General features: G+C 35.4%; 1 protein-coding gene across 2 annotated transcripts in view; it reads left to right on the top strand.

The window, feature by feature from the left end:
* Window positions 1-23,656, top strand: part of TBC1D32 (TBC1 domain family member 32) — a 201,284-nt gene that overhangs the window by 80,696 nt on the left and 96,932 nt on the right. For both annotated transcript variants that reach the window (XM_049654268.1, XM_049654266.1), the window contains exons 22-23: window positions 9,486-9,602; window positions 22,630-22,718. In XM_049654268.1, the coding sequence (XP_049510225.1) occupies window positions 9,486-9,602; window positions 22,630-22,718 (206 nt within the window). The remainder of the gene's footprint in view (window positions 1-9,485; window positions 9,603-22,629; window positions 22,719-23,656) is intronic.

The following is a 23,656-nucleotide window of genomic DNA, read 5'->3' as shown; positions in this document are numbered from 1 at the left end:
CGCTTTAGGCCCTGTACTGGCAGCCCCCTCCCCCCCTCCCTCTCTCTCCCCCTCCCCCTCCCTCTTTCTCTCCCCCTCCCCTTCCCTCCCTCTCTCTCTCCCCCTCCCCAACCCATGCTGTCTTTGTCTCTCTCAAAATAAATAAAAACTTAAATTCTAGAAGTAAATACCTTTTATTTGAAGTAATTTTTGTGAGACCTTATCCAAAAATTTAATATGTTTGGTTGGTGTATCAAATGGAGGAGAATGAAAGTGTGATAGAAAAATATTTGAACAAAAGCTGAATTTCTAAACGTCTTAAAAAATGTAAACTTAAAGATCAAGAAACTTAGTGAATCTCAAGGAAGAATATGCAAAGAATGAAAATACAATGGAAACCACAGCAAGGCCCACTTATAGACATACAAACTGCTGAAAACTAAAGAGAAAGAGAAAATCTTGAAAGAAGCCATAGAAAATCATACATACAGGGAACAACAAAAAAGTTTGTGGGTGTCTCATTGCAAACTGTGGAGGCCAGAAGATAATAGAATATCTTTGATGAAAGGGGAAAGCCCAGTCAACCTAGAATTCTATATCCAGCAAAAATATTCAAGGTTAAAAGTGAAATAAACTTTTAAAGGCTAAGAAAGTATTTTACAGCATACCTGTGTTTTATTTAACACTAAAGGAATTTCTTCAGGTTGAAGGACAAGGATACCAGTTGGGTATTTGAATTTTCACATTAAAAAGAAATTGCAAGCGGGTGAGTGAGTATAAAAGCCTGTTGTTTTTCTTTTAATTTCTTGTTAGTACATAGGACTCTTTAAAAGAAAACAATGCCATATAGTGGGATTTATTTTATACTTACTTAGAGATAACATATATGACAGCTCTACCACATGAGGTAAGCAAATGGTATAATGGTATGTGAATCTATGTGACTTTAAGGTTCTTAAATTTTACATGAAGTGGAACACATTAATTTTTAATACCTAGAAAATATTTATATTTCAAATTTAAGGTTGGGATTTGATTCAACTTATTGTACTTTGAAATAGAAATGTCAGTATAAACTAATGGTTAATTTCTGTGAAAAAAAATTGTATACTCTTATAAACTATGAACTGAAAGATGTAGAAATAGCTCCTAGCAAACAAACATCCTTAGTGCTAGCTTGTAGTTACAAATATTATTCCCTAAGGATTCTGCTTTCTTTTGGGGTTTAATTTTACTGTCTTTTAAATTATAGAAAACATTAATATGCCCTCAGTTTATAATGAGGTACACTAAACTTATTTTCAGTCGAGTCACTTCTTACCTTTGTATAGCTGTGTTTTGGAGTATGATAGACAATAACACCATGTGGCTATGTAAAACTACTTAAAACTAAAATGAAAAATTCAGTCCCTCAAATACATTAATCTAATCTTAGATGTTCAGTAGCCACATGTAGCTAGTGACTGTTGCCCATTTCAAATTATATAACATTTTCATCACCACAGAAAGAAAGATCTACTGGACAGCACTGACTAGAAAAACCATTAAATAATATGCAAAAAGATATAGCCAAAATAAAATTCTAAAACAAACAGAAAACAAACCCCAAAGGGCAGAGATGGAAGAATGGGGGAACAGAAAAGGATGAGGAAAAAAGAAAACAAATAGGAAAATAGTAGCCCTAATCAATAAGTCCATTACATGTGAGTGACTAAATAATTAAAATGCAAAGATTTTCAGAATAGGTAGAGACAGCAAACATTTGGGTCTTAAGAAATTCCCTACAAAGAAAAAGATACCGATAAGTTGACAATCAATGAATAGAAAAAGAGAGGAAAAACTATACATTAGAAGACTGAACGGGGCGCCTGGGTGGCTCAGTCGGTTGAGCGTCCGACTTCGGCTCAGGTCACGATCTCGCGGTCCGTGAGTTTGAGCCCCGCGTCGGGCTCTGGGCTGATGGCTCAGAGCCTGGAGCCTGCTTCCGATTCTGTGTCTCCCTCTCTCTCTGCCCCTCCCCCATTCATGCTTTGTCTCTCTCTGTCTCAAAAATAAATAAACGTTAAAAAAAAAAATTAAAGGGGCGCCTGGTGGCGCAGTCGGTTAAGCGTCCGACTTCAGCCAGGTCACGATCTCGCGGTCCGTGAGTTCGAGCCCCGCATCAGGCTCTGGGCTGATGGCTCGGAGCCTGGAGCCTGTTTCCGATTCTGTGTCTCCCTCTCTCTCTGCCCCTCCCCCGTTCATGCTCTGTCTCTCTCTGTCCCAAAAATAAATTAATAAAAAAAAACCAAAAAAACAAAAAAACAAAAAACGTTGAAAAAAAAATAAAAAAAAAAAGAAGACTGAAATAGCCATATTTAATGTCAGAGATAAAGAAAATGAAGTAATACCAGATTAAGAAACATTTGATTATAATGTAGATATAACATTCATAAGTTAGTTATGATCCTAAAAATAAGATACAAAATATATGAAGTATTAAAATAACTTAAGGAATGTTTGTTCTTCCTTCCATGAGCATGGAATGTTTTTTCATTTTTTTGTGTGTGTCCTCTTCAATATCTTTCATATGTGTTCGACAGTTTTTGGAGTACAGAGTTTTTACCTCTTTAGATTTATTGCTTCGTTATTGGTGCACAGAAATGCAACAGATATCTGCACGTTGATTTTATATCCTGCGACTTTGCTGAATTCATGCATTAGTTCTAGCAAGGTTTTGGTGGAGTCTTTCGGGTTTTCTACATAGAGTATCATGTCATCTGCAAATAGTGACAGTTTGTCTTCCTTGCTGATTTGTATACCCTTTATTTCTTTTTGTTTTCTGATTACTGAGGCTAAGATTTCTAGTACTATATTAAATAGTAATGTTGAGAGTGGGTATCCTTGTCTTGTTCCTATTGTAGGGGAAGGGCTCTCAGTTTTTACCCATTGAGGATGATATTAGCTGTGGGTCTTTTGTATATGGCCTTTATGATGTTGAGGTATGTTACATTATCCCTACTTTATTGAGGTATGTTCTATATATCCCTACTTTGCTGAGGGTTTTTTTTTTAATCAAGAATGGATGCTGTATTTTGTCAAATATATTTATTATGTCAAAATTTTTCTGCATCTATTGAGAGGATCATATGGTTCTTTTATCCTTTTATTAATGTGGTGTATCATGTTGATTGATTTGTGACTATTGAACCAGCCCTGCAGCCCAGTAATAAATCCCACTTGGTCATGAGGAATAGTTCTTTTAATGTACTGTTGAATTTGATTTGCTAGTATCTTGTTGAGAATTTTTGCATCCATGTTCATCAGGGATATAGTGGCCTGTAGTTCTTTTTTGTGGGGCCTTTGGTTTTGGAATCAAGGTAATGCCTAGAAAGAGTTTGGATGGAGCGAGAATGTATTACGCTAAGCAAAATAAGTCAGAGAAGGACAAGTATCATATGATTTCACTCATTTGTGGAATTTAAGAAACAAAATAGATGAATGTATGGGAATGGGCGGGGAAAGAGAAGAAAGGGAAACAAACCACAAGAGACTCTTAATGATAGAGAACAAACTGAAGGTTGATGGAGGGGGGTGGGTGGTGGGTATTAAGGAGGGCACTTGTGATGAGCACTGGGCGTTGTATGTAAGTGATGAATCACTGAATTCTACTTCTGAAACCAAAATTGCATTGCATATTAACTAATATAAAAAATAAAATTAAAAAAATAACAAGGAAGAAATAGATCCACAGTAACAGTTGAAGATTTTAACATTCCTCTTGTAGTGATTGATGTAACAGATCTTTCAGTTTGTTGATAGGTACATGGTATGAATATCACTAATTATCAACTGATCTAATTGTTCTTTATAGAATATTATATTCAGTGACTGCAGGACACCTATTCTTTTCAAGGGCACTTCGCATTCTTACCAAGAGACTTGCTGGGCTAGAGTGCAAGTCTACATAAGTTTAAAATGATTGGAATAATACTGAGTATGATCTGTGGCCACAGTAAACTTAAGAATCTTGAGCTAGAAGCTATAAAAACCCAAATCCAAATATTTGGAAGTGTACCTCTAAATAATACACGGCTCAAAAAAGTCAGAAGGAAAATTTGGAAATATTTTAAACTAGAAAATAATAAAATATAAAATTTGTGAATGTAGCTGAAGTGGTGCTAAGAAGGATATTGAACTGTAATAATATTTACAGTAGAAAGAAATACCTAAAATGAATAAATCAAGGTTTTACTCTAAGAAACTAGAAAAGGAGTAAAGTATATCCAAAGCACATTGGAAAAAAGGAAATAATAAACATTTGAGCAGAAATCAATGAAACAGAAAAAAGACAAACGAGGAAAGTAACAAAGCCAAAAGTTGGTTCTTGGAAATGATTATTAAAAATAAACCCCTGGCTAGACTGATCAAAAAAATGAGAGACCGAAAATTAATCAAGAATGAAAGAAGAGTTTCACTAAAGACCCCACAGTTATTAAGGAATAGATAAAAGAACATTGTGATCAGCTTTATGCTATGAATTAAACAAGATAAAATTGGCAAACTTCTTAAATATGCTTACCAAAAGTGACCCAGTATAAAATAAAAAAATCTGAATAGCTATGTATCTGTTAAAGAAATTAAATTCATTATCAAAAAACTTTCCATAGAAAGAACCACATGGTTTTACTGGTGAATTCTATGGAACTCTTATAGGAGAAAGAACACCAATCTTACACAAACTTTTTCAGAAAACAGAGGTGGAAGAATCAGTTTCTAACTTATGTGATGAGGCCAGCATAACATTGATATAAATGAGACAAACTGTTAATATATACATATGTATATGTATATGTAATTTTTATGTATAAATAAATATAATGTATAAAAATCACAAATATTTAATATTAAATTAATAATTATAATTAATATATTACAGTAAAATTAATAAAATATTATCGAATTGTGTACTAATATATAAAAGTATCATTTTTATGATCTAGTAGAGTTTATCCCAAGCAACAGAAAGTTGGTTTCTCATTCTAAAATTGAACTTTAATTCACTATATTAACAGAATAAGGAATTTTCCTACAATGATTTCACTAGACGTGGATACATCATTTGACAAAATTTAATGCCCATTTATGAAAAAACTCAGCAGATTTAATTACATCTTATAAATGCTGTCTTTCAAAAACATGAATCTTACATGTAATGGTGAAATATTGGACCTAAAATCAGTTCACTCTTATTTAACATTGTAGCTCTTAGGACAATAAGGCCGGAAAAAAAAAAAAAAAAATAGAAGGCATACAGACTAGAAGGAAAGATGTAAAACTATTTGCAAATGATTTGATTCTCTCATCTCAAAAAACTGGCTGTTATTGATTTCTCTGTTAGACACCTAAAAAATACATTTTTTGGTTTAATGAGTATAATTGATATCTGTCCTTCTTAGAACCCCAAATCTTAATTGCTTTTCCTCCAGTATTGTCTGCCCTCAGAACCATTTTCCTTCATAGCTTTCTATCTGTAAGGTAAAATGCAATTCCCATTACTTTTCTGGAAAAACTTTGTTCTTTTTCCTAGAGGATGAAGGTAGAGCTCATCAACATAGCACATCTCCTCCTGCCTACCTGCCTGCTACTTTGCAGTCCTAGCTCTCATCTCCCTTCTCTGTGCTGTATAGTGTCCTCTTCCCAATGTCCTTCCATCCCTCTCAGTAGTATAGCACCATCAGATCATTTAGAGAGCCATTTTAAATGATCTAATAGTATATTTGTCCTGTATTACACTGTGAGCCCTTGAGGGCAGGGACCATTTCTTTATTCATTCATATTTTTATTGGTAGTATGTGGCATAATTGCTCATAAGCAGCTAGTGTTAAAATATTTTGAATTAATAAGTAAATAGATGATCATTATCAACCTGAAAGAGTTTTAATTCATAAAAAAAGTATTTGATCTTGGGTAATTTTTTTTTAAGTTTATTTATTTTGAGAGAGACAGAGCACAAGCAGGGGAGGGGCAGAGAGTATCCCAAGCACGTTCTGCTGTGCCAGCTGTGGAGCCTGATGTTGGGCTCGAACCTACAGACCATGAGATCATGACCTGAGCCAAGCCAAGAGTCGGATGTTTAACTGAGTGAGCCACCCAGGCACCCATGATCTTGGATTTTAAAATGCTTTAGTCTCAGAATGCCTGGGTGGCTCAGTTGGATGGATGTACAACTCTTTGATTTTAGCTCAGGTCAAGATCTCGTGGTCTCTGTGTTGGGCTCTGTGTGGACAATACAGTCTGCTTGGGACTCTCTCTCTCCCTGTCTCTCTTCCCCTCTGTTGCTCACTCTCTCAAAATAAACAAACATTAAAATGCTATAGTTTCAAAATATATCAAATATTTGACCTTCCATTTGTTTCCGTACTGTTATTTTACAAAACCTCATTTTCTTCAAGACTTTGAAATAAAACGTTTTGTGCTAACAAATTTTAGGATAATTAATGTCTGATATTAGCAATATCTTAATGATGTTTCTGTGGGTACTCATGATTATGTTATAAATATTTTCTTGAGTTCTACAAGTACTTATTAAACCATCACAATTTTAAAGATGCTGATGTCTTTTAAAAATGCTCATTGTATGAAAAATGCATTTTTCTCCTAGAGACAAGCTGCTGAAATCTTCTCAAGTTTCTTTTAAATTGTTTAGCTTGTTTTGTTCAAATATAATTACTGAATTGTTTTTACCTGAAGTTCTATATAAAACCTTATCAGAAGTTTTCATGATTCTGTGTGGTCCACATTATTTTATTTCTTAGATGTAGGTAGGGAAGTTTTTATGTTTACCCATGGAATTCTTCATGTGCAAAGAATACAGAAACTCTCAATATAGTATTGATACGTAATCTGTAAAGACCATGTGCCTTTTTGGACAATGTCAAATGTCCATAATAAATGTCGAAATTGGCACTTAAGAGTTTCTTGAAAAAAAAAATAAGTTTCTTATATCTGTCATTGTTATAATAGATGGGAAGGACTCATTTAGGGCACCTAGGTGGCTCAGTCAGTTAAGCGTCCAACTTGGCTCAGGTCGTGATCTCATGATTTGTGAGTTTAAGCCCCACATTGGGCTCTTTGCTCTCAGCACAGAGCCCACTTCAGATCCTCTCTCTCTCTCTCTCTCTCTCTCTCTCTGCCCCTCCCCGCTCACATACACACACACATACACACACACACACACACACACGCACTCTCTCTCTCTCTCTCTCTCACTCTCTTTTTCTCTCTCTCTCTCTTTCAAGAATAAATAAACATTAAAAAAATAATAAGACTCATTTATAACTAAATATTGGATTAATATTCAGGACACATAAATTATTTACATGCTTAAATTATAAAGCATTTTCTGTTTATTTTTTAGCTTATGTTTTTTATAAATTAAATGAATAATAAAAATATATGAAGTCTGTCTATCTTAATCACCTTTGTAGTCAACACCTTGGTGATTAATAAATTTTTCCTAGGTGGTTTCATAGGTGGCCATGAACTCTCTAGTTTTCCTGCCATTTATTTTACTTATAATTGATAGACATATTCCTTAAACATCCTTTCCTTGATGCTAGTTTTTTCCCTCTATAGTGATCACTTCTTGCATAGTGTTCCTTAGATAAGCATTCAGTAAATGGCAACCAGTTTATTAAATTTAGTTATTCTACTTTATGATCACTTTATTGCTATCCAAATGATACCAGCTTTAAATAATGAATGTGTGGATTATGTTCTTCTTAGAAATGGTTAGAAATTCCATCTTCATTTTATGGAATATTCATGGTAAAAAATGGAAGGTTTTAAAGAGCTCATTTTTCATTCTACAACACTATTTGTTAAAACTCACTGTGTTAAATATAGTCACTATAACCACTGTTATTTGTAAGGAATATTGCATTTAGTATAAGGGTGGAGGAGGGGTTAAAGGAGACTCTACCTTCCAAGTCCTGACACAAGAACTATGTAGTAGTGGTGACATTGTTAAATAGTGTCTGAAGATTATACTAGGTTTTTAATGAGTAACCTAACCATGAAAGTAAGAAAATGGCGATTAGTTCTGCTACCAACTCTCTGGTTGCATGTCTTTGGCCAAGTCACTTAACTTCTCTGGTCCTTAAGTTTTTCATCTATTAAATGAGAGATAAACTGTTCTTTAAAATTTTCTCATGTTCTGATTATAGTGAAAATTCTTAATTTGATTCTCAAATTTTCTGAATCTAGAAAAAAGTTTTTAAAATGATGAGAAAACTTAATAGTTACAAAAAGTAAATTAATACAATACAAATGAAACAAGAATTGGCAGAATACAAGGCTTCTAGATGTGAATAGAGTTCATTAGAAAGTCTTCTAGAAAAAAATGTGGCATTTTTCTAAATGTGAAGTGGGATACAGAGTAAGTGCGAGGGCAGGAGGACCATGTTGGTAGGATAAAAAGTTTCCATATGTGGCAGTCACTTGAAGGAGACCACAGGAAGTTTCAACTGACTGAAGTGGTGACTTCCTGCTGAGGGATAATGGGAAAGGAGGCTTTTGACTATGTGAAGAGAAGAAAGGTATCAATTAGTAAGGTGCCTTGAAAGTCATGCTAAGGAGGTTATTAGACTTGATGGTTAGTGATGGGAAACCACTGCATGCTTTTGTGCAGGGATCCAAATACTCAGGTTGCTTTTAGGAAGACGAAATGAGAATGAGAGGTTAAAAACTTAGTGGAGAGATTAATTTATTAAGATTGCACCAGAAAATGAGCTGGTTTTGATAGGAAAGCCATGACTTTTAAAAATTAACTATAATATTTAGATTAGTTGGATTTCCAATGAATGTAAAGGGTAAAGATGGCCTTGTGATCTGAGTGCAAGTATATATAGAACTTACCATTTTGCTTCAGAGCCCCAAAGTGTTACTCTCTTGTATTTCTTACACATTGATTATTACAATGCAAAGAGTGAGAAAGATGGATCATTTCATTTTTTCCTAAAAACCAAACTTATTGGGATGCTTGGGTGGCTCAGTTGGTTGAGCATCTGGCTTTGGTTCGGGTCATGATGTCACGGTCCTTGAGTTCAAGCCTCTCATTGGTCTCTGTGCTGACAGCTCAGAGCCTGGAGCCTGCTTCAGATTCTGTGTCTCCTTCTCTCTCTCTGCCCCTCCCCAACTCGTGCTCATTCTCTCTCTCTCTCTCTCTCTCTAAATAAACATTAAAAAAAAACTTTTCAAGAGATACAAGACATTTTATAACCTTTTCCAACTCTTGTATATTCTGTTACTATTGCTATGTGTTATCAGCACATAGATTATTGCTGATGTTAACTATTTGGTACTTAACATGCATATAATTCACATTTATGTGGATTAATTAGGCTTATTAAAAAAATTAACCCTCACAGTTATAGTCCTATAAAACTATGTTTATGACTCTTTTATGGATGTGGTTGAAAAAATGAAGCGTTTAAATGACTGTGTTTTCTCTCTTCTCTGCCTAGTGTTTTCTAGGACTGGTGAACTTGTTACCTTATCCTGCTGTTTATGAGCTGGTAGGCAATCGAGAGCTTCCTAATAAAGCAGAATATTCTCTTCGTGAAGTCCCAACATGTGTTATCGTAAGTCATTTTCTTTTAGTCTTTACCTTTTATAAATGAGATTTGTAGTACAATGCAGTTTGATAGAAAAAAAGGAACGTTACTGGGGCACCTGGGTGGCTCAGTCCGTTAAGTGTCCGACTTCAGCTCAGGTCATGATCTCACTGTTCGTGGGTTCGAGCCCTGTTGGGCTGTGTGTTGACAGCTCAGAGCCTGGAGGCTGCTTCAGATTCTGTGTCTCCCTGTCTCTCTGCCCCTCCCCAACTCATGCTCTGTCTCTCCCTCTCTCTCAAAGATAAATAAACATGAAAAAGTTAAAAAAGAAGGAACATTATTTAATGGCATTTAAAGGCTGATTTGATTTACCCATGGAATGTTAGCTCTGAATTATCTGTGCATGGAATTTTTGATCCACGTTGCCCAAAAGTTACAGTACCTACTGGAATACAAAGTTAATGCTCCCCAACCAGGAAAGAAACTTGGCATAAATAGAAATATGTATGGTTTATATTATTAGTCACACTAGTATTGCTTCCTCATTGGTTAGGGTAATTAGGATTAAATTATATCCAAGGGGTCCAATACATTTTTTGCTTATATTTTAATGAACTATATAATACTACCCCATGAGGGCAGTATATACATATTTATTTGAGACTTTTTTCATATTCATACTCCCAAATGGGTAACTTTTCTTAATCATTTAGAGATATTTAATTCCTCATCTTTGGGTAAGTTTATAAATTAAATACACAAAATAATGTATATTCATGTATTCATAAAGACTTAATTAACACTCAAATTCTATTAATCTTATTTTGTGGACACTTTGTCATGTGTGTTATTGTTTTTTCTATAGTTTTGCCCATTTGAATACTTTTAACCCTAAACATTTTCTTTTTCCTTTAATTTTTTTAATGTTTATTTTTGAGAGAGAGAGTGAGACAGAGCATGAGTGGGGAGGGGCAGAGAGAGAGGGAGACAAAGAATCTGAAGCAGGCTCCAGGCTCTGAGCTGTCTTCACAGAGCCCAACGTGGGGCTCGAACTCATGAACGGCGAGATCGTGACCTGAGCTGAAGTTGGATACTCACCTGACTGAGCTACCCAGGCGCCCCTAAACATTTTCATTTTTTAAAACTTTCTGTACTCTTGGAGTTTTTTGATAATTTTATGAACAAAATATAAAGATAGGTACTTCTGTTGTTGAGGTTTTAATTTATATTTTCCTTGAAGTGTTTCAATTTTATCTTGTGCTTACTTATATCTCAGCACTTCTTAAGTAGTTTTACAATGAGCAATATAGGTGTTTTGTCTTCCTTACTACACCGTGAGTGCCTGGGAGCAAGTAGGATATCGTAGTCCTTCTTATCATTTATCTAGCACATAGATGTCCAGTGAATAGTTTTTTTTTTTTTTTTTAATATTCATAAAATTATTGCCTTTGTTGAAATCAATTAGGGGAAACAAATGCATATTAGTTGCATTATTTAATCTAGAACAAATGGCTTGTATGTTTGTTCTCAAGTTTTCATTGATATCTATAGTGTGCATTCAAAGATTATCTTTACACTTAGGGAAGGCTTTGTCTTTTAGTCTTAAAACACTTAACTGCAAATAGTTTTGTTATTCTACTTCTTCAAATGGATATTACATTTTAACCATGTAGAAGAATAGCTACTTCTCATCATTTAAACGTGTTTAAACTCTCCTATTAAAAACAAAGAACATCTCCCTTGACCTGTGTCTTCTTATAGCTACTATCCTATGGTTTTCTTCTCCTTCCTTCCTTCCCCCCCACCAAAAAAAAAGAAAAAACCTCCTAAAAAAATTACCTATACTTGAAGTCTCTACTTCTTTCTCTTCTGTCAACTCTGGAAAGCACTATAATCTGGCATCTTGTTCAACTACTTAACTGAAATTGTTCTGCCAAAAGTCAGAATAAATACAGAAGTTCTTAATCCACTGAAACCTCTTCCTTCCTTTAACCTAATTTACCACCTGGCAGCTTTCAGCACAGTTGATCCACTGTTCTGTGTCGCTCTCTCCTATGACTGTGGCACTTCTGTTTCTCTTCCAGCTTCTATGGTCTTATCTATAGAGTCTCCTTTGTGGAGACTTCCTTTGTATTCTCTTTCTCTCTTCTGTCCTCCAGATTGATCTTCTCCAATACTGTGGCTTTTAGTTGTTTACTGACAGCTCTCTGACCTATATCGCTCACCTCGCTGTCAGATCTATACTCAGATTTCTGCCAGATAATGAACATCTGAAAACTCATGGGCATCTTAGTCTTACCACTTCTATAACTGAATATAATTTTTTTCTATCCTAAATCAATTTCATTTCCAATTTTCCTATCTCAGCATATGGCACCATCTTCACAGTGATTGAACTAGAAACTTGGAAGTCATTGTTGACTTCATTCTATATATGTAATTAATCACCATTTATAGATTGTTTCCTTCCTAATGACTAGATCTTGTTTACTTTTTTCTATTCATGTTAAGACCACCTTAGCTCAGACCCTCATTTCCTTCTTTTTTTTTTTTTTTTTTTTTTTTTTATTCTCAAGTTAGCTAACATACAGTGTAGTCTTAGCTTCAGGAGTAGATTCCTGTGATTCATCACTTACATACAATGTCCAGTGCTCATCCCAACAAATGTCTTCCTCAATGCCTATTACCCATTTTTCCTACCCTACCCCTACCTCTCCACCCCCATCAAACCTCAGTTTGTTCTCTGGATTTAAGAGTCTTTTAGGGTTTGCCTCCCTCTGTTATCTTATTTTTCCTTCCCTTCCCCTATGGTCATCTGTTAAGTTTCTCAAATTCCACATATGAGTGAAATCATATGATATCTGTCTATCTCTGACTGCCTTATTTCACTTAGCATAATACCCTCCAGTTCCATTCACATCATTGCAAGTGGCAAGATTTCATTCTTTTTTGTTGCCGAGCAGTTTTCCATTGTATATACAAACCACATCTTCTTTATCCATTCATCAGTTGATGGACGTTTGGGCTCTTTCCATAATTTGGCTATTGTTGATAGTGCTGCTATAAACATTGGGGTGCATGTGCCCCTTCAAATCAGCACTCTGTATCCTTTGGATAAATTCCTACTAGTGCAATTGCTTGGTTGTAGGGTAGTTCTAGTTTTAATTTTTTAAGGAACCTCCATGGTATTTTCCAGAATGGCTGTACCAGTTTGCTTTCCCACCAACAGTGCAAAAGTTTTCCCCTTTCTTCACATCCTCACCAACATTTGTTGTTTCCTGAGTTGTTGATTTTAGCTCCTCTGACTGGTGTGAGGTGGTATCTCATTGTGGTTTTGATCTGTATTTCCCTGATGATGAGTGATGTTAAGCATTTTTTCATGTGTCTGTTAGCCATCTGGATGTCTTCTTTGGAGAAATGTTTATTCATGTCTTTTGCCCATTTCTTCACTGGATTATTTGTTATTCAGCTGTAAAGTTTGGTTAAGTTCTTTATAGATTTTTGATACTAACCCTTTATCTGATATGTCATTGGCAAATATCTTTTCCCATTCCGTTGGTTGCCTTTTAGTTTTGTTGATTATTTTCTTTGCAGTGCAGAAGCTTTTCATCTTGATGAGGTCTCAAGAGTTCATTTTTGCTTTTATTTCCCTTGCTGTGGCCAAGGTCAAAGAGGTTGCTGCCTATTGTCTCCTTGTAGGATTTTGATAGTTTTCTGTCTCACATTTAGGTCTTTCATCCATTTTGTATATATTTTTGTGTATGGTGTAAGAAAGTTCAAACCCTCATTTCTTGTCTAGATTACTTCAGTGTGATCCTGTTTTTTTCCCTCTTGTCTCAATCTGTAAATTATCCTCATGCTAATTTATTTTCAAAGTGATCCTTTAGAAATGAAAACTGGATGCAGTAATTCTATTTAAAATCTTTGCTGATTTCCCTTTACCTCCATGTGTAGTTATATTCCTTTGCATGACATACAGTTTCTCCTTATTTCTCAAAGCCTTCTTTTTTCTCTTGTCACCTTCCACTCTCTGACCTCCAGGATCTTTAGACAGTTTCTTCCTTTCTCTGGAATCTGGAAGCTATATAACCTTGCCTTTTGACTAGATAGTATCTCCTCATTTTTCCTGCTTTACTCTTTCTGTGAAGTCTTCTCATATGTCACATTATTTTATAATTATTTTTGCATTTGTTTCCCCTTATAGTTCCATGAGAAGAGGAACTATATTTTGTCTTTTGCCCTGAAAGTCTAGCAAGTTGGTTGTTTTGTTTTTCTTTTGCTACTGTGAGCATGGTAGGTTCTCAATAACTTCACTGTTTAATTAATGATTTATTGACTCTTAATGAGTTTGGCTCTTCTTAGGCTTTATTTAAAATAATTTAAATTCAATATCTTGTCTCATTGGGAGTTCCATGGCATGAACCTTAGGAAGTTAAGCTGAGGAGGTGTGTGTGTGTGTGTGTATTTGCACATGGGCTTTCTTTTGTGAACACTTTCAAACTTAAAAAAAAATGGTATAATGAACTCCCATATACTCAACACTAAACTGCGGCTTTTGTCACTGTTCTGTCAGTGTCTCTATTTGTCTCCAGTTTCCTTTACTCCTGCATTTTGCTTGTTTGTTTGTTTTTTTTTCCTGGAGAATTATAAAGCATATTTTGGGCATAATGTCATTTTATCTGTAAATAAATAAGTATGCATCTCTAATAAGGACCTCTGAGTTTTTTGTTTTGTTTTTGCCTTTTTTTGAATTACTGCCTTGTAAACCCTTGTGGCTTTAGTCATATCCAAGATGTTAGGTATAATCCCTTAATATTATCTAATAAGTTTTCTATATAAGTTTCCTTTTATCGAAGATGTCTTTTTTTTTTTTCTTTTTATGGTTGGCCAAGTCATGATCCAAACAAAATATATAAATTGTATTTAGTTATTATGTCTTTTAAGTCTTTATTCTATAACTGTTCTGTGTCCATGCCCTTGATTTATTGGAAAAACTGGTTATTTGTCCTGGGTTGCATTGATTCACTATTTCACCAGGAGATATGAAATGGTGATTCTAGTTCTGCCATTCTTTGTGTATTTAACTGGAATTGTTTAATAAAGGAAAACCTAAAAAAGTTTCTTATAAGAATATCAGATTAAATGCTTGACTATTTAGATATTCTCAGAGTAGTGAATTGGTGCTCTCCAAAATGGTGCTCTCCAAAATCTCCAAAAGGGATGTTTTATTATTTATTTCCATATAATAATTACCGTAACATATACCATATATATATGTATGTTTCAATCCAGTGAAGTCATTATTACTTTTTTTTTTTCAGTTTATTTATTTACTTGGAGAGAGAGAGAGAGAGTGAGAGAGAAAGTAAGCAGGAGAGGGGTAGAGAGAGCAGGAGAGACAGAATCCCAAGTAGGAGATTCCCGACACAGGGCTGGAACCCACAAACTATGAAATCATGATCTGAGATGAAATCAAGAGTCAGACGCTAAACTGACTGAGCTACTCAGGTGCCCCAGTCATCTTGCTTTTGATACTCAAGATGTTCCTTTGACTGCTGAGTCCTTTTGACTTGTACTTATTCCTGTTTGATATATTTCTTTCTCATACAAGATGCTCCAGGCTCATTGTATACATTTTCTAGCTCAGACCTGGAATCCACCATCTTCAAAGAGTTGTTGTTTTTTTTTATTAAGAATTGCTAGTTAGAAGCTATAACTTGGAAACTAGAAATATTCATTGTTTAGGGTTGTCATTATTTCTAGTCCTTTTGGGGGCTAGCTGAGGAGAATAAGTATTTTGTTTTTTAAGTTTATTTATTTTGAGAGAAAGCACGCAAGCAGGGGAGGGGTAGAGAGAGAAGGAGAGAGAGAATCTCAAGCAGGCTCCATGCTGTCAGCACAGAGCCTGATACTGGGCTCGATCTCACGAACCATGATATCATGACTTGAGCTGAAATCAAGAGTTGGACGCTTAACTGACTGAGCCACCCAGGTGCCCCAGTATTTATTATTTTTTTTAGAAGAGAAATTCATCATGAACCTATATTAATATTTTTTCATATATTTTTCTTTTACCAAAAAGCTTGGTTACTAATAACATGAACAAAACTACTTACTTGCTTTTATTGTACAATGTACATATAATAGTTATAAGATTAGTGCATACATATTGACATTTCATTTCAGTTAATTTTGTCCTTAGAGTATATGCCACCAAGGATTTACAATCAAAATAAATCAAAATAAATGCCCGGTTATGCCACTAACTTGATAGATTTGTTTTAGAATGTTTTAAATTGAGAGGTGGTTTTATCTTTTGCCTTAATTTTGTCTTTTCAATTATTACATGATTAATGTTCTTTTAAAGTTTGTGATTCCAATATATAACAAGGTATATTTATAGAAAGTGCTTATGTATGAATCCCCTTTGTTCTTTCTCCCCATGTGTTTGATCTTCACTATATAGCCACTAGTTCTGTGTAGCTATTTAAATTTATATTAATTACAACTCAATAAAGCTAGAAACTTTTTTCCTTTCGTTTCTATCAACACTTCAGGTTTTCAAGTGCCCACTAGCCATAGATGGCCAATGCCTACCACATTGGGTAGCACAGAGAGAGAACATTTCCATCATTGCAGAAAGTAGTATTTTATAGCACTGTCTTATAGCTAACACTTTTTGTTAGTTTTTGGTTTATCCTTCAATTGTTACATTAAAAAAGAATATATTTTATTCCCGTTCAGACTTAAGCAAAAGATAGTATGCTATAAACAATGTTTCTTTTAATTCTTTGTCTTTTAGATTACTATATAGAAGTATATAGAGCTCTTCCCTTACCCTTTTTAACAAATGCATAGTACAGTGGTGTATGGATGTGCTGGGGTTTATACATCCAGTCATCTACTGGTGGTCACTTGGGTTCTTTAAGTTTTTGTCATTATAAGTTATGCCTCAATTAATAGCTTGGCTTATATTTATTATATTTACCAGTATGCCTATGTATATATATATTTTTTCGTTGCTGCATAACAAATCGCTACAAACTTGGCACATTAAAACTACCCATTTATGAGCTCACGGTTTTGCATGTCAGAAGTCTAGCGCTGTGTGCCTGGGTTTTCTGCTGAGAGTATTATAAACCTGAAATCAAGGTGTTGGCCAGATTAAGTGCTCATCTGGAGGCCCTGGGAGAAAAATTCAATTCCAAATTAATTCTGGGGAGAGGGAAGTTTCTTAGGTTTTAGGACTGAAGTGCCTGGTTTCCTGCTGGCACTTGGAGCACCAGGTATTGTTCCTGGAGCTTTGTACTGTGGCCCCCTTCCTATTTCAACTGTGAATAACCTCCCTGGTGGGAAATTCCTCTCATGCTTTGAGTCTCTTTGACTTTGTTTTCTGTGACCAGCCTGAGAAAATTCTTTGCTTGTAAATGGCTCCTGTGATAGTATCAGAGCCACTCTGTTAATCTTTTTTTTTTTTTTTTTTTTTTTTTTTTTTTTTTTTTTGAGAGAGAATGAATGAGCGGTAGAGGGAGAGAGAGAAAATCTTAAGCAGGCTTCACAGAGCCCAACTCAAGCCTTGATCTCACAACCCTGACCTGAGCTGAAATTGAGTTGGATGCTTAACTGACTGAGCCACCTAGGTGCCCTGATAATCTCCTATTTTAAAAACAATTAAGGACTTCTGCAAAAATCTCTTCACAGCAATACGTGCATTAGGTTTAAGGATCTTGGGGCCGTCTTAAATTCTGCCTATTTTAGTATCATTGGGCTAGATTTCTAGAAGTGGGATCATTGGGTTGAAAGGTAAGTTCATTTGTAATTTTGGAATGTACCACTAGATTTTCATCCATGGAGAATAATCCTCTGCTTTCCCATCAATGAGATACTGTAGTGACTGTTTTCTAGCAGCTTCATTAATAAGTTTATATGATCAGACATTAAGATATTTGTCTGACAAGAGAAAAGTATTAGTGTATGTTTTTCTCATGAACAGAACATTTTTTCATATGCTTAATGGCCATTGACTTCTTCTCATTGGTCTTTCAATTTGTTTTTACTATTTTTCTATTTGTGTTCTCTTTCTTAGTTTTAAGGAATTCATTATATTTTGGGGATGTTAGGCCTTAACTTCTCATGATTTCATATCAATTATCTACCAAAATTCTAGGCCCTACAAACAACTTTCAAGTTGTACTTTAGTAAATTAAAGGTCAATGACACAAAATACTCTTTCCCTCTAACACATACAATCTTTGATTGCTTTTCAGTTCCTATCACTTAATTTGCAGTTAAATAAATGATGTATTAGGTGGGACCCCTTTGGTTATTGAGAAACTCAGTTTGAATTAGTTTTAGCAGAAGAGGAAATTTATTGACTCACAATTTTCCAGATCTAAACAATATCTGCAGCTTGTGTGGTTGCAAGGTGAGAGATAGCTGGGAAACAAAGATGCCAGTACAAGTGACAGGAGTAATCCGTATTAGCTAATTATAGTTCCCTTAACATAACTGAGGAGTGTAAACAATGAGTTAACCGAAGGAAGAACTTGCTAATTGTCGGAGCTGACTAAAGTGGGGTGGACTGCCATGGGATTCTGTGAGTTCCTCATCCTGAGTTGTTCTTGGTGGAAGTAATGTAAATCGGATCCAAGGACCTTTGGATGGTTGTAGTACATGATCTTTCAGCTCTTTTTTCAATGATAAGAATATGTTTGCAGTACTTGGCATAATGCTTGGCACAGAGTAGATGTGCAGTATATGCTAAATAAAATACTTGTGGACTTCATTATGCCACAGTACAAAAAACAAAACAAAAAACAGGGACAAGTAGAAATAGAACTTTGAATGTAGTCAGGTCCACATCTGTCTGTCTCTCTATGTCCACTTGCCCTGTTACCGCCCACTATCTTGGTTTTATTGAAAGCTGTACATAGTGCAGTGGTTAAAAGATTGCATTCTGAAGCCAGACTGCCTGGATTAGATTACCAGTTCTGCCTTTTATAAGCTATGTCACTTCAGACAAGATAAATTTTAGTTTTCTGTTAAAAGAGGGCAGTAAACATTCCTATCCCAAGGTTGTTGTGAGAATTAAATGAAATATAAAAGTTTAAATCACTGCTTGGCATATAAAAAAACGCTATATAATTGTCTGCTGTAATTATCATTAGTGCTTTCTTCTCCAGATGGTGTTCTCTGTTGGAGAGTACATGGGACTACCTGTCACTCTGTACTGACGTCTTCACCATCTCCCCTTGTCCTTGTTTCCTAAGGCTGCCATAACAAATTCCACACACTGTGTAGCTGAAAACAACAGAAATTTATTCTGTTACAGTTAGAGTCCAGGTGTTATAGGGCCACATTCCCTCCAAAGACTCCAGGGGGAGAAGCCTTCTCTGCCTCTTCCAGCTTCTGGTTCCAGGCATTTCATGTCTTATTACCACATAACTCCAGTTTCTGCCTCCATCTTCACAGGGCTTTCTCCTTTCTCTGCCTTAAATTTCCCTTCGTCTTTTTCTTATAGGGATGTTTTTACCAGTCTTAAGGCCTATTTGGGTTAATCTAGGATGATTTTAGAATCGTTAATTACTTCTGAAAACACTTTTTCCAAATAGGGAACAGTCATAAGTTATTCCTTGTTTTTCTACTCTTGGATTAGGATATGGATGTATCGTTTGTTGGAGTCACAGTTTAGCTCAGTATGACACCAAACAGGAGAGTGGCCTTTTCCTCTACCTCCCTGCTATAGATTGAATGTATACCCCCCAAATTCATGTTTTGAAACTTAATCCCCAATGTGATATTTGGAAGTGGGCCTTTCGGAGGTGATTAGTGCCTTTAAAAAAAAAAAAAAGACTCCAGGGAAATTGCTCATCCCTTCTGCCATGTGAGGGCAAAGTGAAAAGAGGACTGTGAACTAGAAAGTGGATCCTTGCCAGAAAAAAAATCTTCTGGTGCCTTGATTTTTGGACTTCTCAGCATCCAGAACTATAAGAAATAAAATTTCTGTTGTTTATAAACCACCCAGCCTATGGTACTCTGTTATAGTGGCCAGAATGTACTGAGACCCGTCTGAGTTGAAAAATCCCAAGGGAGAACCTTACAGGTTGAGTTTTGTTGATGGATGTGCCTGGGCTAACCAGTCACAAGCCACTTCTAATGGTGCAGGTGCAGAAATACTGACATTTTGATCGACCTACCCCTCACTTTTTTTTTTTTTTAATTTTATATAGAGAAATCAGGGGAGGAGCAGAGGAGAGCAGAGAGAATCTTAAGCAGTCTCCATGCTCAGTGCAGAGCCGGATTTAGGGCTTGATCCCATAACCCTGGGATCATGACTGACTGAGCCACCCGGGTGCCCCCTCCTCCTCTTTCACTTATCTCTTTCTGAAGTAAAAAGGGTCAGATAACACAAACATGACCATTGGGACACATGTAAACAGCGGGCAAACATGTATGTATTTATGTGAATGGATATTCCTTTGTTTTTCTACTCTTGGTCTCAGTTGTCCTATTGAACTTATTCTCCAGCTGGACAGTATCCTTTAAAGACTTTCAGAGTTGTTTTCCTTTTTCTTTTTTTCTTTTTCTTCTTCTTTTTTTCTTCTTTGTGTGTGTGTGTGAGTATGACAGAGAGAGAGAGAGAGAGAGAGAGAGAGAGAGAGAGAGAGTCCAAAGTGTTACTTGCATTGGCTCTTTGTTGGGAAGCTGCTGCTTGATTTAGAAAACTGATTGCCTTATTGACACACGTTGCAGAGCTTAGAAACTGAAGTTCTCCATAAGGCAGGCTTCTCAGGAGTTTAATTTTCTTCCCTAAGTGGTGATCCATCAATGTAATCCTCTTTAAAGAACAAATTATTTACCGTAACATTTGTTCTCTGAAAATGCATTATGGTTGATAGATCACTGCAATCTACTCTTCCATTAGCTTGCTGATAATACATTCTCTATCTCTTTTATTCTTAAAATATCTAGTACTTAAGATTTGAAACTACAACTTTATAGAGTCCCGGAGTGTCACTGGCTATCAAAGTCTTAGTGAGCTTAGTGTTCAGATGATTGGACAAATTTCAGTCACCTATGCTAGTATCCTACTAATGAAGAGAAATCAATAGTAAACCTTCCAGAAGCTTCTATGCATAGAACAGACTGGCAGATTCTCTTCTCTTAGGTAAGAGAAAGCCAGTGATACGTAATTCTAGATTAATCTGTGAAGACTATAATAAAAACAGTGATAATCATTTCTTAAATTATTTTAAACAGTAAAAATATAGGAACACATAGCAAACAAGTTTCTCTATAGGTACACTACAGAGACTACTTAATAGTATCCAGGTGGCTGAGAAGTCAGGGAGGACTCCATGGCTCCATCACCGTAGCTAAACAAGACTGTCAGAGAAGAAATTAGGAAAAAGGAGAGAGTGGGCAAATTATTGAAAATCTGAATATGAAGCTGGGAATATGAATGAGTTACTTAGCTCATGTTCTGTCATGTTTGAAACAAGGAACGCCCAACTAAGAAGCAGACAAAATCACAGATTTTAAGATAGTAATCTTTTTATTCTTGTTAGGCAGCTGATTTAATATTTGCTGATTGTAAACTCTTGTGCTAGTATTTACACATTTTTACTAGATATCTGTAGAATGGTAATAAATGCATTCCTGAGTGTTATGTATAAACCTTTACTGTACAAGTTGACACTAAATCCAGTTTTTACTCTGTTTCAATTAGTATTTTTCAAATGTTATTTTCAGAGATTCATTACTTCCTCATCCTTGCAAAGTCATTTCCATGCCTCTTATTTGATGTTATGACATTTGCACTATCATCCACATAGACCTCAGTCAATATTACATCACTTTACTCCCTAGCAAAACCTTCCTTTTATCTTACTGGTCGTGGAAATGTCTTCAGTTTGAACATACTGGAGGGTGGCAAGTTTCTTGGTCAGGAAAATGAACAATGAGAGAGACAAGTACTTATTTATGAATACATTTTATTTATGAATACATTTTTTTTAATGTTTTTTTTTTTTAATTTATTTTTGCAAGAGAGACACAAAGCATGAGCATGGGAAGGGCAGAAAGAGAAGGAGACACAGAATCCGAAGCAGGCTCCAGGCTCTGAGCTGCTAGTGCAAAGCCTGACACGGGGCTGAAACTCACGAACTGGGAGATCATGACCTGAGCCAAAGTCAGACACTTAACTGACTGAATCACCCAGGTGCCCCTATGAATACATTTCTTAGGCCTAAACCCAAAGATCTACACAAAGCAGAGCATTATAAAAAGAAAGACTTTTAGGGAGTGCTTGAAACTGTGCATATTGTAGGCTTACATTGTCAGTGCTTGAGATGGCGGGTGGCACCTGGCTCATCTGATTCTCTCAGCACTTGCGTCGTGATTTTAAGCCTGTCTACACATCGTAACAACTTGGGAATCTTTTAAAAGGATATGAATGCCAGAATCTTAACTCCCAAGGATAGTGACTTGCTGGGGTAGAGCCTGGGCATTATTTATATATGTATATTTATATATACTTTTTTTTTTACAGTTCTCTAAGTGCTTCCAATGTTCAACGAGGGTTGGAAACCACTGATTTACACGTGGAGAGACTATCAACAAAATCTCAGATAGCTACTAGATAAAACTAGCAGCCCACTGTTCATGCTTCACATGAAATCTTGTAGATTTCGTATTTGGTTTTCAGAGTAGTTTACATTTTCAGCAGTGTAATCAGTATTTAGCTGGCTGCATAAGTTGCTCACAGATTAGCAGAATGGGGTATAAACTAGCGATTCTCCCCTTTGGGTAAACATTAGATGACTCATTTCAAGAGCTTTGACAAATCTTAATGTCCAGACACACCCAGACCAATTAATTCAGAATCTTTAGGGGAGAGACTTGGGCATTTAATAACTTTTTTTTTTTTCTACCTAGGTGATCAAATGTAAAGCCAAGTTTGAGAACCAAAGATCTAAATAAATATTTGTTGATTTGTTTTTTTTTTTTTAATGACTTGTCCAGCATATTCTCACTCCAAGTCTTTCTTTTTCAGGATATTATAGATAGACTTATACTTTTGAATTCAGAAGCGAAGATTCGTTCTTTATTCAACTATGAACAGTCACACATCTTTGGTCTAAGGTAAGGTGCTAAATTTTACCCGAGATACATTTTCTTTTCTTCTTTTTTTTAAATTTTTTTTTTTATTTGGTGAAATAGTGCAAGCATGAGAGAGGGGGAGAGGGGCAGAGAGAGAAAGAGAGAAAGAATCCCAAGCAGGCTCTACACTGTCAGCACAGAGCCTGATGCGGGGCTTGATCACAAACAGATCTGAGCCAAAACCAAGGGTGGGACACTTAACTGACTGAGCCACCCTGGCGCCCCTTGAGATATATTTTCTATCTTGCAGAACAGTCAAGCATATATTCTATATACTTCCAAAAAATATTTAAAATAAGCTAATTTTAAGGATGTCTAAAAGTAATTTGTAACATCATAGATAAAATAAATACAGCTATTAGGTTTTTATATTATGGCTTTTGGCTATGTTTAGGTTCTGTGTTAGTACCATGTCTTTTGTTCAATTTACGTTACAAACACCTCTTTAAAAAGAGGCATTTTGCAGACGTTTCAGTTTACTCAGGAGTCAACTGGGGCTTCCCTGGGATTGTATTTGATGGGATTCCTTCCATAATAGAGACTTGAAAAGAAGCTTGAAAATACATGATTTATCTTGAGGCTCAAATTTTGCTCCTTGATGTTAACCATTACTCCTTAACTTCAGTTTCCTGAGGTTTAAATCTTTCTGGTAAACGTTTTGGTCATATATAGACCTTTAATTTGTTTTCCTATCTATAAATTACCACTTTTAAAAACAGCTTTAAATAAGGCATTTTCTATTTTCAGAGGTTTGTGATTTTTTATCCCCTTTCTACTAGCAAAGTCCCTTTTTTAGACAACAGGGAGGGAGACAGTGAGAATGATCTACCTAAGAAATAAAGCAATTAGAATATTCTAAAATTAGAATTTCTGATGGTGTGTGTGTGTATATATATACATGTATATAATATACATACTCA

This window comes from Panthera uncia (assembly GCF_023721935.1).
Source record: "Panthera uncia isolate 11264 chromosome B2 unlocalized genomic scaffold, Puncia_PCG_1.0 HiC_scaffold_24, whole genome shotgun sequence".
NCBI classification, from domain to species: domain Eukaryota; kingdom Metazoa; phylum Chordata; class Mammalia; order Carnivora; family Felidae; genus Panthera; species Panthera uncia.
This window is presented reverse-complemented; position numbering and strand designations above follow the sequence as displayed.